We start from the raw sequence: 14,057 nt of genomic DNA, 5'->3' as shown, positions 1-14,057 counted from the left end.
CCACCCACACTCACAAGCACACCTAGGGACAATTCGGAGCCCCCAATTAACCTGCCATGCATGTCTTTGGAATGTGGGAGGTTATTTTATATATATATATATATATATATATATATATATATATATATATATATATATATATATATATATAGAGAGAGAGAGAGAGAGAGAGAGAGAGAGAGAGAGAGAGAGAGAGAGAGAGAGAGAGAGAGAGAACAACAATAATACAAAATGAAATATAAGAGTGAACAGCGGTGGTATTTTAAACAGCAAATTTGGGACATCCACTTTTAAACTCCACATAGTAAATATGAAACTTTAACAACATTAAAAAAGGGTTGATATTGTCTAATTAGGGTTGGCATTGGTTTATGAAACCTCTTAGCTAATGTGGCTAAACATCACCTAGCCTCAATTGAGTGTGCATGTGTGTCAGGTGTGTTTAGCCACAATTAGCCTGTCCTTATTACGGGGAAGCCAACAAGCTTGGAGCCAGTTGGGACGAGAGCTAAATGATAGGAAATCTGAATTTTGTTGTATTTTATCTAACTCAGAAAGTAGGACTATAACTCTTCATTCATTCATTCTATTGCGGCGTCTAGTTGTTTGCGACGTCACGGCAGGCTAAGACATGGGGAGTTAAAACCTTGCTGACGCGCTTCGTTTTCTTATAGCTTAATACAATTTACTCGCTTCAATTTCCATCCACAACACTGCGATAATCACCAGCATCCATTTATTTTGCCAAACAAGGTACCTTCAATAAGACAGCGCAGCTCGTTCCTCCACAGCCCCGAAGCGACGTTCTCCTGATTGTGCTTCACGGTTCCAAGTTGATTCTTGTGCTTATTCCAATATCGATTTATTTGATGCGCGTTGGCGCGGTCAACAAAAAAATCCTTCCCCAGCTCACCCCACCAAGTGATCAATGACAGCCACCCACACCACAGGTGAGTCCACTTAATAACAAGACAGACCACTCCCACTGGTGAGTTGTGACACCGCCAATCATAGTAAAACGTGTGGCACAAACACACTAACCCCGGGTTTTCACTGGATGCGGAGTGGACCCGCACTGACCCGACTCTCGTTATTAATATACTTTACAAGGACAACCAAAACCCGGGGTAACCCCGGGTTTTCACTGGATGTGGTTGCGGTGCGGTTGCGGTGCGGTCCGGCGACGCAAGCAATTAGATTCCATTCATTCGAATGGTGCAGTTTACACCGCTTGCGGGTGCGTTGCGTGTCGACTGCGGAAGGCCTGCGGCGTGCCGCAAGCCTTCCGCAAGGATAGACCTATTTTCTATTTTTGCCGGACGCCGCAGCGGTAGGCCTCCGGCAAATGGCAAGCTAGCACAAAACACATCGAGCGGGACAGGAAGACCGAGGCAGTTTCAAAATAAATTTCCGGTTACCTTTCAGAATAAAACACTCGCCAGCTCCTATTTCGCAAGTTTTTCAGCAAAACGTGACGTGGGCGTCGCCGGGCTATGTGCTCATTCACGGTTTAGACACCAGCGAACATGGACGAGGAGAGGTTTATATTGGAGGTGGAAAACCACAAAATAATATATGACACGGCACATCCTTTTTATAAGGACTGTAATGTATTGTGAGTTTGATGTTCGCGATTGCTTGTTGTGCCCGTCTCGCTTGCCGTACTGAGCGGCAGCCGGACGCGGAAGACGGAAATAAAGAGTGGACCCGCACTGACCCGACTCTCGTTATTAATATACTTTACAAGGACAACCAAAAAAAGGATGCTGCATGGAATCTCATAGCAGAAGAAGAAGAAAAGGTTAAATCAAAAGAAGTCCACCTCTCGTTGTGAAATGCCACATGATCGCGCGCGCGCAGTACCGCGAGACACGTTGGGAAGTGGGCGGCGACGGAGCTGCCGGACCGCAGCTGTCGACAAAGTTGTGGATTGACAAAAAAATTGACCCGTCCGGAGCACGCAGTCAAGACGCACCGCACCGCAACCGCACCGCAACCGCATCCGGTGAAAACCCGGGGTAACACCCACACAGGAAGAAACCACCAAAAGGTACTATATGGCTCCTACACATTAATTAATTAATTAATTAATTAATTAATTAATTAATCTATTCATTCATTCAAACCAGAAGCCAGATTTGCTTCACGTGTGGTCAAAAACTGATGGACGAATATTCTCATTCAGGATTTTCTGGTCGAGCAGAATTATTATATATATAAATATATATATATATATATATATATATATATATATATATATATATATATATATATATATATATATATATATATATATATATATATATATATATATATATGCCCTGCGATTGGTTGGCAACCAGTCCAGGATGTCCCCCGCCTACTGCCAGAGCCAGCTGAGATAGGCGCCAGCAACCCCCCGCGACCCTTGTGAGGAATAAGCGGTCAAGAAAATGGATGGATATATATATATATATATATATATATATATATATATATATATATATATATATATATATATATATATATATATATATATTAGGGGTGTGAATTGCCTAGTACCTGACGATTCGATTCGTATCACGATTCACAGGTCACGATTCGATTCGATACCGATTAATCCCGATACGAATGGTCACGATTCGATACCGATTAATCCCGATACGAATTTATAAGTCGATTGTTGCGATTTTTTTCCATTCAAAAAAAATCAGTAAATTTGTACATGTACACTGTAAGATTTATATGAATATATTTATCTAAAACTTGAGGCTTATAACCGTGAGCCACTGTACACAAACAGTTTGCAATCTGTTTCACATTTGAACAGCATTAAAATAAAAATATTAAGGCTTAATGTGCCGTTCGTATAACATTCTTCCATGCTCAAGGTGTGAATCCTAAAAAAAAAAAAAAAAAAAAAAAAAAAAAAATCGATTCTGCTGATTATTGAATCGATTCGAGAATCGCGCGATGTAGTATCGCGATATATCGCCGAATCGATTTTTTTTTACACCCCTAATATATATATATATATATATATATATATATATATATATTTTTTTTTTTTTTTCAATACTTCAATTTGATGCGTTTAAAAAAAAAAAAAAACTCAAGCAAAGTTAAAAGACAGCATCTATCTATGCATGGTCACATTATCACATGCTATACTGTATAAGCAGGGTTACTTTTCAAATGTATTCTGATAAAGTTGATAAAAATCTAATTAGTAATGTAATCCAAGTACTGTAATGTTAAAATAATGCAACTTGAGTCATTTTTATTACTTCTGGATTAATTCAATCCCAAATAGGCTAATCAGGACAAAATAAAAAAGATCACAAACAATATATTTTGGAATGGATACAGTGGACATGGGATAGGACTGCAAACAGCAAAACTATTCAAATGAGTTTCCAGTCAAGTTAGCTTTGGAAACCAGCAACTCGAAGTTGCAACGCTCGTACTTTTACTTGAATTTGGCTTAAAATACAGCAAGGCAATTGGGTTTTCAACTTTTTTTAATAGACTGACTTATGTACAAAATTTACAGTGTCTGAAAGTAGTTGATCAAATTAGACAAACTGCCTGGGTGGCGTGGGACGAGGTACCCAAGGTCTTCTACATGCTGCGGTTGTGCTTGTCCATTCGCAGGTGAAAGTCCTGGAAGCAATTTGCCAATTCTGTCGCCCGTTTCTTGACCTCGCAAGCGTGATGGTGACCTTTGCCGCAGTAGTCGCCTGACTGTTGGATGAGCAACTTCACACACTCCTCCGTTTCCTGCAGATGAGTGAATAAGAGTATTTTTGCATGTTCATATTAGAAATTTATATTTGTGTTGTCGCACTGAAAAGTTTCCAGAAAGGAAAATAGTTTACTGCTATTAACATAACAATGTGTGAATTACAAACATAATAGAAAGGAAAAAGAAATGGTCATTTATAATATTGTCTTATTTTTAATAAAACTTTTTTGGCACCTTGAAAAAAATAATCACATATTACATCGCAATCGCAATATTTAATTGTGTTCGCATTTAGATTATGTTTCAAAATTGTTCACCCCTAGCTTGCATCCAAATGTCAAAGCAAGCGTGTGACGTGCAACCCACCTTGGCAATGATGCGCAAGTCCTCGCCATCTTGCAAAAGCTCCTGCCTGCTTTTGTGGATGCGAGAGCCAGTGGAGAGGTGTGTGGACAGGTAAACCTCACCCATGTCCTGAATGGTCCTAAGCAGCTAAAAACAAACAAATAGACGTGTGATGTTTTTGGTTGAGTCTCATGAGGAAGGAAGAGACGAATGTTTTCTAACTGACCTGTTTGGCCCGACGTTCAAATACCACAAAACTCTGACACTGCTCCAAACTCTCCTTCCTCATGTTCCACAAGTGAAGGACACGATCTTCTCTCTCCAGCAGGTCAGCAAGGATTTCTATGACAACAAAATAACAACCACACATCAGGGTAACTGAGATGATGAAAGATTAGATAAAACAGCATTTTACAATTCTTACAATTATTTACAATATTTTACAATTTTCTAGTAGTGCTTTGAATAATTTTTCACAGACAATTTGTGCTCAATTAAAGACACTGATTTGTACAATTTTCTTATGCCAGCATTTGGTTACGGCTATATGAATCCCTTCGTTTTGGTAAATACATCTAATTATTTTGTCCATACTGACTTCGAACTTCTTGCTTTTGTGCGTCATCGTGACTCTGCATTCCCATCTTGACACCGTCCCTTTCCATGTACTTCAAGAAGATGTCTGTGATTCTCCTGGCCATACTGCACGCCTGAGTAACAAAAAAGACAAACACTTAAATTAAAAGATATCACAATGCAACTACGTTTATCTTCCAGGTGTCATTTGAACCTTGAGGAAGACTTCCTTCTGCTCCAAGTGTTTCCTGATCCTGAGGGTCAAATCCGCCTCACATTTGGGGTGGAGATTGTCCGCTCCTCCGCACCAGTCGTCCTCTCGCTGATAGTCCTGCTCCAGGCAGTCCAACACATGGCACACCTGCAAGGGAGAAATGAAGTCAGTCCATGATGTTCTTCTTCTTCCCCAGAATTGCATGTGTTCAAATTAGCCATCAAGGTAGGTTCATTCATTTTATGGAGTCAAACGTCAAACATTGACATCTAATGCATGTCCTACTTTTTCTGAGGTGTTGTAGAAGGCCACAGAAACGACAACCAGCTTGAGTTTTCTTGGTGTTTTGCTCAAGAGCTGCGGCCAGTCGAATGTCGCACCCTCTGCGCAGTCTCTGTCCAGGTCCATGTCCTGGGTTCTGGATTTTCGAAAGCAGAACATCCTATTTGTGTGCACTGCTCAACTTTCAAAGCACTCTGGTGGGACTTCTGTAGGCAAGAGGTGGAGAACGATCAGAAGATTGTTGCCACAAAGAAAGCACGATTTCATGGCAGCATTTCTGATTATATTGCCCAACTTACACAACAGAAACAAAACAATCGCAGCTGTAATAAAACGCTGTACATAAATTGCACATTAAACATAAATACAGTTAAAAATAATAATGAAAAATCAATTGTTTTTACAGCAGGAAACCAGCAGCTGTGGTACCAGGGAAATTCTGTCAGAAATCTGTCAGAACAGCTTGTTTATTTTACTGGTATTGAATGTACAATAAACAGACTCTGCATGTAAATTGTACAGAAGAAAATAGTATAAAAGCAGCAAATGAAGATGAAGTACCATTTCCAGGCACATGCTGCTGTTATACTATTTTATGTATCAGATTCTGTTTATTGTACATTCAATACCGGTAGAATAACAAAGTTGTTCAGTTGTTTACATTCATCGACACTATTTATTTATTTATTTATTTATTTATTTATTTATTTTACATTATTTGCCTGGTAACCACAACAGCCGGGTTTTCCCCTTAAAGACTCCGGATTTTTTTTTTCTTTCTCCAGTGTTATAGCTCCCTCCGTAATGGCGGTTCGACGTACGTCACGCGTCCGATCAGGTTGAATGCAAAATGAAGTTTGAAAATACAGTAACGGCAGATTCCTAGCATAGTTGACAAACGGAAAAAATCTGAACACACAAACTGTCATAAACGCAGTAAGGCCTTGAACACAACGCAGAAAGAGGGCAAATTTGAATTTTAGATGTCACACATATATCCATTCTACCAAATTAAATGCAGTCTATAACCTCAGCAGTCGAACCAAAACGAGAACGTTAAATCAAAACGGAGCCGTTGGGGATTCACAGGCACCCACAACAAGCGCGGTTCTCTCACGTAACGGCTAAAATTGCGCAGTTCACAACAAGTTACACGCAGACGCAAAATCAACACTGAAAGTTTACATAAGAAAAAGTTTGGGAAAAGCAACACAAATTAAAGAGGACATTTGCGAAGCTCTTTTGACGGCTATACCAACTCACAGGCATTAAACATTCAAGTTGATATTTTAACGACATATTTGACTTGACAAAACACACACATAGAAAAATAGGAACACCAAAATGCTACGAGTAGCTGACCCACATATTTTGAAAAGCCAGTTTCTAACCAAAAGTTTAACACAGTCCCAGGAACACACTATGCATGCGTAATGTAACTCACCTTCAGCTGGTCGAAGTTAACAGCAGGTTGAAATCCAAGGGGAAGGAAAAGAAAGAAGACAAGTCTCTGTTTTTAGATGATATTAGTGTGTTGCTACTCCAAATCTCCACTTCAGCACCGAACAGCGTGCGCCACCATCCACCTCCAAAACTCAGGAAGTTCTGCTCATGCGCAGTTACGCTGTTGCGTCCAGTTGATCAAAGAGGTTCTCGTGACGTCACCTTCTGTGATCTCGACAATAATTTCAGCACCCTGGCCAGGGGCGGACTGACCCACTGCCCTCCGGACCGGCGGCCCACCGGGGATTTCCCGGTACCCAGGTACGTGACGTCACGAGAACCTCTTTGATCAACTGGACGCAACAGCGTAATTGCGCATGAGCAGAACTTCGTGAGTTTTGGAGGTGGACGGTGGCGCACGCTGTTCGGTGCTGAAGTGGAGATTTGGAGTAGCAACACACTAATATCATCTAAAAACAGAGACTTGTCTTCTTTCTTTTCCTTCCCCTTGGATTTCAACCTGCTGTTAACTTCGAAAAGCTGAAGGTGAGTTGCATTACGCTGCATGATAATGTGTTCCTGGGACTGTTGGCTTTTGGTTAGAAACGGACTTTTCAAAATATGTGGGTCAGCCACTCGTAGCATTTTGATGTTCCTATTTTTCTATGTGTGTGTTTTGTCGAGTCAAATATGTCGTTAAAATACCGAATTGAATGTGTAATGCCTGCGAGTCGGTAGCAGTTACAAGAGCTTCGCAAACGTCCTCTTTAATTTGTGTTGCTTTTTCCAAACTTTTTCTTACGTAAACTTTTAGTATTCATTTTGTGTCGTGCGTCTTGTTGTGAACTGCGCAATTTTAGCCGTTCGAGAACCGCGCTTGTTGTGGGTGCCTGTGAATCGACAGTTGCCCCAACGGCTCCGTTTTGATTTCACGTTCTCGTTTTGGTACGACTGCTTAGGTTATAGACTACATTTAATTTGGTAGAATGTCTACGTGTGATATCAGTAATTCAAATTTGCCTTCTTTTTGCGTTATCTTAAACCGTTTGAACTATACTGCGTTTATTTATGTGTGTGTGTGTGTGTGTGTGTGTGTGTGTGTGTGTGTGTGTGTGTGTGTGTGTGTGCGTGTGTGTGTGTGTGTGTGTGTGTGTGTGTGTGTTCTTTTACATGATACATAGTGAGGACCAAAATACGTCTTTATCCAACAGAATGAGGACATTTTTGTGAAGTGAGGACATTTTGGCCGGTCCTCACTTCTCAAGACCTCTTTTTGAAGGTCAAGACTTGGTTTTAGAGTTTAGGTTTGAATTGGGTTATGGTTGGGTTTAGGGTAAGGGTTAGGGTTAGGCAATCATTTTTGATGGTTGGGGTTAGGGTAAGGGTCTAGGAAATGCATTATGTCAATGGATGTCCTCACAAAGATATATGTACAAGGATGTGTGAGTGTGTGTGTTCAAATTTTTTCCATTTGTCAACGATGCTACAAATCTGCTGTTACTGTATTTTCAAACTTCATTTTGCATTCAACCTGATCGGACGCGTGACGTACATCGAACCGCCATTATGGAGGGAGCTATAACACTGGAGGAAAAAAAATAAAAAAAAAATTCCGGAGTCTTTAAGGGGAAAACCCGGCTGCTGTGGTTACCAGGCAAATAATGTAAAAAAAAAAAAAAAAAAGTGTCGATGAAATGTAAACAACTTTACTGAACAACTTTGTTATTTTACTGGTATTGAATGTACAATAAACAGAATCTCATACATAACATTGTACTTCATCTTCATTTGCTGCTTTTATACCATTTTGTTCTGTACAATTTACATGCAGAGTCTGTTTATTGTACATTCAATACCAGTAAAATAAACAAGCTGTTCTGTAAAGTTGTTTACATTTCCCCACTGCATTTATTACAGAATTTCCCTGGTACTGCAGCTGCTGGTTTCCCGCTATAAAAACTGAAAACTGATTTTTTTTTTTAAGTATTTTTTTTAAACTGTATTTAGTATGTTTCATGTGCAATTTATGTACAGCATTTTATTACAGCTGCTATTGTTTTGTTTCTGTTGTGTAAGTTGGGCAATATAATCAGAAATGCTGCCATGAAATTGTGCTTTCTTTATGGCAACAATCTTCTGACTGTTCTCCACCTCTTGCCTACAGAAGTCCCACCAGAGTGCTTTGAAAGTTGAGCAGTGCACACAAATAGGATGTTCTGCTTTCGAAAATCCAGAGCCCAGGACATGGACCTGGACAGAGACTGCGCAGAGGGTGCGACATTCGACTGGCCGCAGCTCTTGAGCAAAACACCAAGAAAACTCAAGCTGGTTGTCGTTTCTGTGGCCTTCTACAAGACCTCAGAAAAAGTAGGACATGCATTAGATGTCAATGTTTGACGTTTGATTCCATAAAATGAATTAACCTACCTTGATGGCTCATTTGAACACATGCGATTCTGGGGAACAAGAAGCACACCATGGACTGACTTGATTTCTCCCTTGCAGGTGTGCCGTGTGTTGGACTGCCTGGAGCAGGACTATCAGCGAGAGGACGACTGGTGCGGAGGAGCGGACAATCTCCACCCCAAATGTGAGGCGGATTTGACCCTCAGGATCAGGAAACACTTGGAGCAGAAGGAAGTCTTCCTCAAGGTTCAAATGACACCTGGAAGATACAAACATAGTTTTGCATTGTTATACCTCTTAACTTAAGTGTTTGTCTTTTTTTGTTACTCAGGCGTGCAGTATGGTCAGTAGAATCACAGAAATCTTCTTGAAGTACATGGAAAGGGACGGCGTCAAGATGGGAATGCAGAGTCACGATGACGCACAAAAGCAAGAAGTTCGAAGTCAGTTTGGACAAAATAATTAGATGTATTTAGCAAAACGAAGGGATTCATATAACCGTAACCAAATGCTGGCATAAGAAAATTTTACAAATCAGTGTCTTTAATTGAGCACAAATTGTCTGTGAAAAATTATTCAAAGCACTACTAGAAAATTGTAAAATATTGTAAATAATTGTAAGAATTGTAAAATGCTGTTTTATCTAATCTTTCATCATCTCAGTTACCCTAATGTGTGGTTTTTATTTTGTTGTCATAGAAATCCTTGCTGACCTGCTGGAGAGAGAAGATCGTGTCCTTCACTTGTGGAACATGAAGAAGGAGAGTTTGGAGCAGTGTCAGAGTTTTGTGGCATTTGAACGTCGGGCCAAACAGGTCAGTTAGAAAATATTCGTCTCTTACTTCGTCATGAGACTCAACCAAAAACATCACACGTCTGTTTGTTTGTTTGTAGCTGCTTGGGACCATTCAGGACATGGGTGAGGTTTACCTGTCCACACACCTCTCCACTGGCTCTCGCATCCACAAAAGCAGGCAGGAGCTTTTGCAAGATGGCGAGGACTTGCGCATCATTGCCAAGGTGGGTTGCACGTCACACGCTTGCTTTGACATTTGGATGCAAGCTAGGGGTGAACAATTTTGAAACATAATCTAAATGCGAACACAATTAAATATTGCGATTGCGATGTAATATGTGATTATTTTTTTCAAGGTGCCAAAAAAGTTTAATTAAAAATAAGACAATATTATAAATGACCATTTCTTTTTCCTTTCTATTATGTTTGTAATTCACACATTGTTAATAGCAGTAAACTATGTTCCTGTCTAGAAACTTTTCAGTGCAACAACGTCCAACCCAAATATTAATTTCTAATACAAGCATGCAAAAATACTCTTATTCACTCATCTGCAGGAAACGGAGGAGTGCGTGAAGTTGCTCATCCAACAGGCGGACGACTACTGCGACAAAGGTCACCGTCACGCTTGCGAGGTCAAGAAACGGGCGACAGAATTGGCAAATTGCTTCCAGGACTTTCACCTGCGAATGGACAAACACAACCGCAGCATGGAGAAGAACTTGGGTACCTCGTCCCACGCCAACAAGGCTGTAAGTCTACATTCAGACACTGTCAATTTTACATCATTCAATCTAATTGAATCAAAAGTTGCAAATCCAATTGCCTTACTTTTTTTTGAGTCATTGTCAAAACCAAATTAAAGTAAAAGTACTTAAAAAGTTGCTTAGGTCAACAGAGTCTACATTCAGACACATTTTCTTCATCCAATATATTTGCTTTATTCTCATGACTGGTTACTTTGTAGATTCTCACTGAAGGCATCAAAACTGTATGAACAGATGTGGAGTTATGTACTTAAACAAAAGGTGAAATAAAATAACTAAAACATATTTCATATTCAAGATTCTTCAATATAGCCATCCTTTGCTCCGGTTACTTTTTTGCATCCTTTTGTCATTCTTACCTCTGGGAACTCTTTAAAGACTGTTGGAAAACCCTTTCAGGTGACGACCTATTGAAGCTCAACGAGAGAATGCCAAGAATGTTCAAAAAAGTAATCAGAGAAAAGGGTGGCTATTTATTTATGTATTTATTTTATTATTTTAACCTATTTTTGTTAAGGTAACCACGTGTTCGTTAGTTGTTGTCAGTAATTATAAAGTTTCAGCAAACATATACAGTACAACTATACTTTGAGTACACAATTTCCCCCCCCCGCCCAGGAGCTTCTAACCTGCTGTGATGAAGAGGAAGGCGAGGTCAAGGAGGCCCTGGAGGTGATGCTCAGCATTCCAAAGAGAGCCAACAATGCCATGCATCTCTCAATGCTGCAAGGTGACAGAACACGGACAGGAAGACCACAATTCATTCATTGTTGAGGTGTCATTTGCTTACATTCCCTTTTTCCTCACTCAGGTTTCGATGAGGACATTGAGTCACAAGGCGAGCTGATGTTCCATGATTCCATCCAAATGTGGAGTCCAAAGCCGCTGAGCCCCAGACGGGTGAAAAAGAGGCACGTCTTCCTCTTCCAGAGGTCCCTTGTATTCAGCAAGGAGGTCAAGGACTCCAACGTCGTAGGCAAATACATCTACACGGGCAAACTCTTTGTGAGTCCGATTGAACACGCTTTCCATCGATGCAACATTCCCAATAAAGACTGTCAATCCGTTTTCTCACCAGACCTCCACGTTGGCGTTGAACGAACATATTGATGGAGACCCCTGCAAGTTTGCAATTTGGTTGAGAAGCTCGCCGACGTCGGGCGTCATTGTTATTCAGGTTCGATGTTCTAACATACATCGAAGATTTCACCCATGTGGGATTTCCTCACATTGTACTCACATTAAAGGGGAAGTCAACCCCCCAAAAATTCTTGACAATATGTTCGATATGTAACTTAAAAGTAACTTAAACTTGAGTTACTCGACACAGATGGCAATATTGTAAAGAAACGTTTTACTTTCAAATGCAAGTAACTCGTAATATGGAATATGTTACATTTTGGAAGTAACTTGCCCAACACTGGTCTTAACATTTGACTGTCATCCTAATCAACAGGCATCCAACATGCAGAGCAAGGACGACTGGATCCAACATCTGAGGACGGTGATCCAAGAGCCCTCCATGCACCTGAGATGACCCTGACTGTCGAAGGAGTTTTTCTATCTCTGTTGTATATATGTTTATATAAAAGTGGTGTATATATATAAAGTGGTGGCCAAACTAAACGATGTGTTTGTGTTTCATGTCAGAGCTCTCAAACTGTCCTACATTGTTGTTACTGTTTGATTCAAGTACTATATTTGTCCACTTGGGGGCGCTTTCCTCATATAAACAGTGTTCCTTTTGTTGCAGTGCATATAAGTTTCTTTGCTTCAAAGTGACGAATGAGGCATGTGTGCATTTTATTCCGCCGTTATTGTAGCAATATATTCGCAGTTTGTTGATCCTGGAGACAGTTGAACGCGACTCTACTTGTATGTAATGCACTCTGTCAATAATTTCATTGTAAATAATTAATATTCCAATGTGCAAAGTAGGTCAGGATGTCCACAGGCACTTAGTTGGTTATGCATTCTGTTGGGCACATTATGTTCATCATGTAAAGCTAAATTATCATTCTCACTGTATATGAAGATAAAAGGGATCTACAGTACAGTATATACTTTCCGAAGACGTTAATTGTCAAATATGATGCTTTGTTTAGCGACAACATCCATATTCAAATGAGCTTTAGCAAACGATGCTACTCGATATGTTTCAGACTGACGTGATTTCCATGGATTACTGTGCGCGACATGTAAAATTTGAATAGCTTAACGATGTTTTCATCCATGACAGGTTCAAATTCTTACAAGATGACTGAAAAACTTATCTCAATGTCTGAAAGACAAACGTTTAACTTGTAGCCTATGGGAAGCCATTCGTCGGTTCTCAGCCAACAAATAACAGCGGTGCAATAGCGCCCTCTTCTCGTGGAGTCAAGAAGTCCGAATGCGTGTGGCAACGCAAGATGGCCGCCGCAGGCTTCCCTTCTCGCTACAGCATGAGCAGCCGTTTATTTTTACATCCGTGCTGTATCAGCCTGTGCGAATCCACCATCTGACCGTAGTCTTATTGAAGCTTTGAGCTGGGACAGCATGGTAGCGTTTTTATTTCATTTTTTAAACTCAAGAACTATGGTTCAACACACTCACTCAGGTTCGCTAGCATCACGTTTACAGCGGCCGACTTGAACGACGTAAGCGCGCTTCTGTCACAAAGCAGAGATGTGTAAAAGTTCTGGAGTATGCGTGTGCATGTTAATGTGATGAGCGCAGGACTTCCGTACTATATGCAAGTCCGTGGATGAGTGGCGCTCGCCGGAACAGCTTTTGGGGATAAAAACATGCACTGTTGAGCGTACCGGAACGCCGATAGTACGTTCTTTGCACGTTGAGAAGTACCTGAACGCTCAAGTGAGATTTTTAGAAGTGCTCCGCACCGGTGCGTTCCGGCCCACTTAAAACACTGATCCTTATTCATAGCAGTCTTGATGAAGAGAAACGTTACTTCTTTTTTTTTAAATTGTAAACGGTTCATTTGCGTATTTAGAAAAGCTCTACAGTATAATAAAATTAATTTATTAGTAGCATATGTCATTTTTAGTGTATGTCGCGGGCCGCTTAAAAAATGGGGGGCGGTCCACAAATGGCCCCTTGTGCCATAGTTTGGACACCACTGGTTTAAAACATCGGTTAAATCAACTACCAGCTGTTTAGTTCTTTCTTTCTTTCTTTCTTTCTTTCTTTCTTTCTTTCTTTCTTTCTTTCTTCCTTCCTTCCTTCCTTTCTTGCTTTCTTGCTTTCTTGCTTTGGAGCAGAGCAGATTGGCTCCACTGGAGGCCAGTCCTGAGTCGGGAGCAGACTGTGGGTTGACTATACCCAGCATTTAACAACAGAAATAGGAGTTTGTCTTTCATATGTTGTTTTTGAATGTAAAGGTGCTTTTTTTTTTAACTTCATTCAATGGTGGTAATTTTTTTGCCACCAAATCACAGGCTAATTTGCAATGTCACTAAACATTTCCTCCATGAGACAATATGTAACAGTTACAACGAAATGCCA

At 40.4% G+C, this 14,057-nt stretch overlaps 2 protein-coding genes across 2 annotated transcripts; one reads left to right on the top strand and one right to left on the bottom strand.

Annotated features, from left to right (window-relative positions):
• Positions 1-3,562: 3,562 nt before the first annotated feature.
• LOC144007035 (triple functional domain protein-like) lies at positions 3,563-6,705 on the bottom strand. The gene is made up of 7 exons (XM_077506274.1): positions 6,586-6,705; positions 5,145-5,347; positions 4,860-5,006; positions 4,668-4,779; positions 4,296-4,411; positions 4,091-4,216; positions 3,563-3,759 (listed from the first exon to the last, which is right to left on the bottom strand). Exons 2-7 carry the CDS (start codon positions 5,298-5,300, stop codon positions 3,601-3,603), a joined length of 816 nt encoding a protein of 271 aa, XP_077362400.1. The 5' UTR covers positions 5,301-5,347; positions 6,586-6,705; the 3' UTR covers positions 3,563-3,600.
• A 240-nt stretch (positions 6,706-6,945) lies between these two features.
• On the top strand, positions 6,946-12,145 carry LOC144007121 (triple functional domain protein-like). Its single transcript, XM_077506464.1, has 11 exons — positions 6,946-7,130; positions 8,749-8,951; positions 9,090-9,236; positions 9,322-9,433; positions 9,690-9,805; positions 9,885-10,010; positions 10,344-10,538; positions 11,172-11,283; positions 11,365-11,558; positions 11,632-11,730; positions 12,010-12,145. The coding sequence occupies exons 2-11, from the start codon at positions 8,796-8,798 to the stop codon at positions 12,088-12,090; spliced, it is 1,338 nt and encodes a 445-aa protein (XP_077362590.1). The 5' UTR covers positions 6,946-7,130; positions 8,749-8,795; the 3' UTR covers positions 12,091-12,145.
• Positions 12,146-14,057: the final 1,912 nt, after the last annotated feature.

This window comes from Festucalex cinctus, chromosome 19, assembly GCF_051991245.1.
Source record: "Festucalex cinctus isolate MCC-2025b chromosome 19, RoL_Fcin_1.0, whole genome shotgun sequence".
In the NCBI taxonomy this organism is placed as follows: Eukaryota; Metazoa; Chordata; class Actinopteri; order Syngnathiformes; family Syngnathidae; genus Festucalex; species Festucalex cinctus.
This window is presented reverse-complemented; position numbering and strand designations above follow the sequence as displayed.

Bases quoted from the DNA above. Each gene is read 5' to 3' on its own strand.
- LOC144007035 (XM_077506274.1), bottom strand. From the start codon at position 5,300: ATGTTCTGCTTTCGAAAATCCAGAACCCAGGACATGGACCTGGACAGA. The intron at 5,007-5,144 runs GTAGGACATGCA...TCTCCCTTGCAG, and splicing joins TCTACAACACCTCAGAAAAA to GTGTGCCATGTGTTGGACTG. The intron at 4,217-4,295 runs GTCAGTTAGAAA...GTTTGTTTTTAG, and splicing joins TTGAACGTCGGGCCAAACAG to CTGCTTAGGACCATTCAGGA.
- LOC144007121 (XM_077506464.1), top strand. From the start codon at position 8,796: ATGTTCTGCTTTCGAAAATCCAGAGCCCAGGACATGGACCTGGACAGA. The intron at 9,237-9,321 runs GTTCAAATGACA...TTTGTTACTCAG, and splicing joins AGAAGGAAGTCTTCCTCAAG to GCGTGCAGTATGGTCAGTAG. The intron at 9,806-9,884 runs GTCAGTTAGAAA...GTTTGTTTGTAG, and splicing joins TTGAACGTCGGGCCAAACAG to CTGCTTGGGACCATTCAGGA.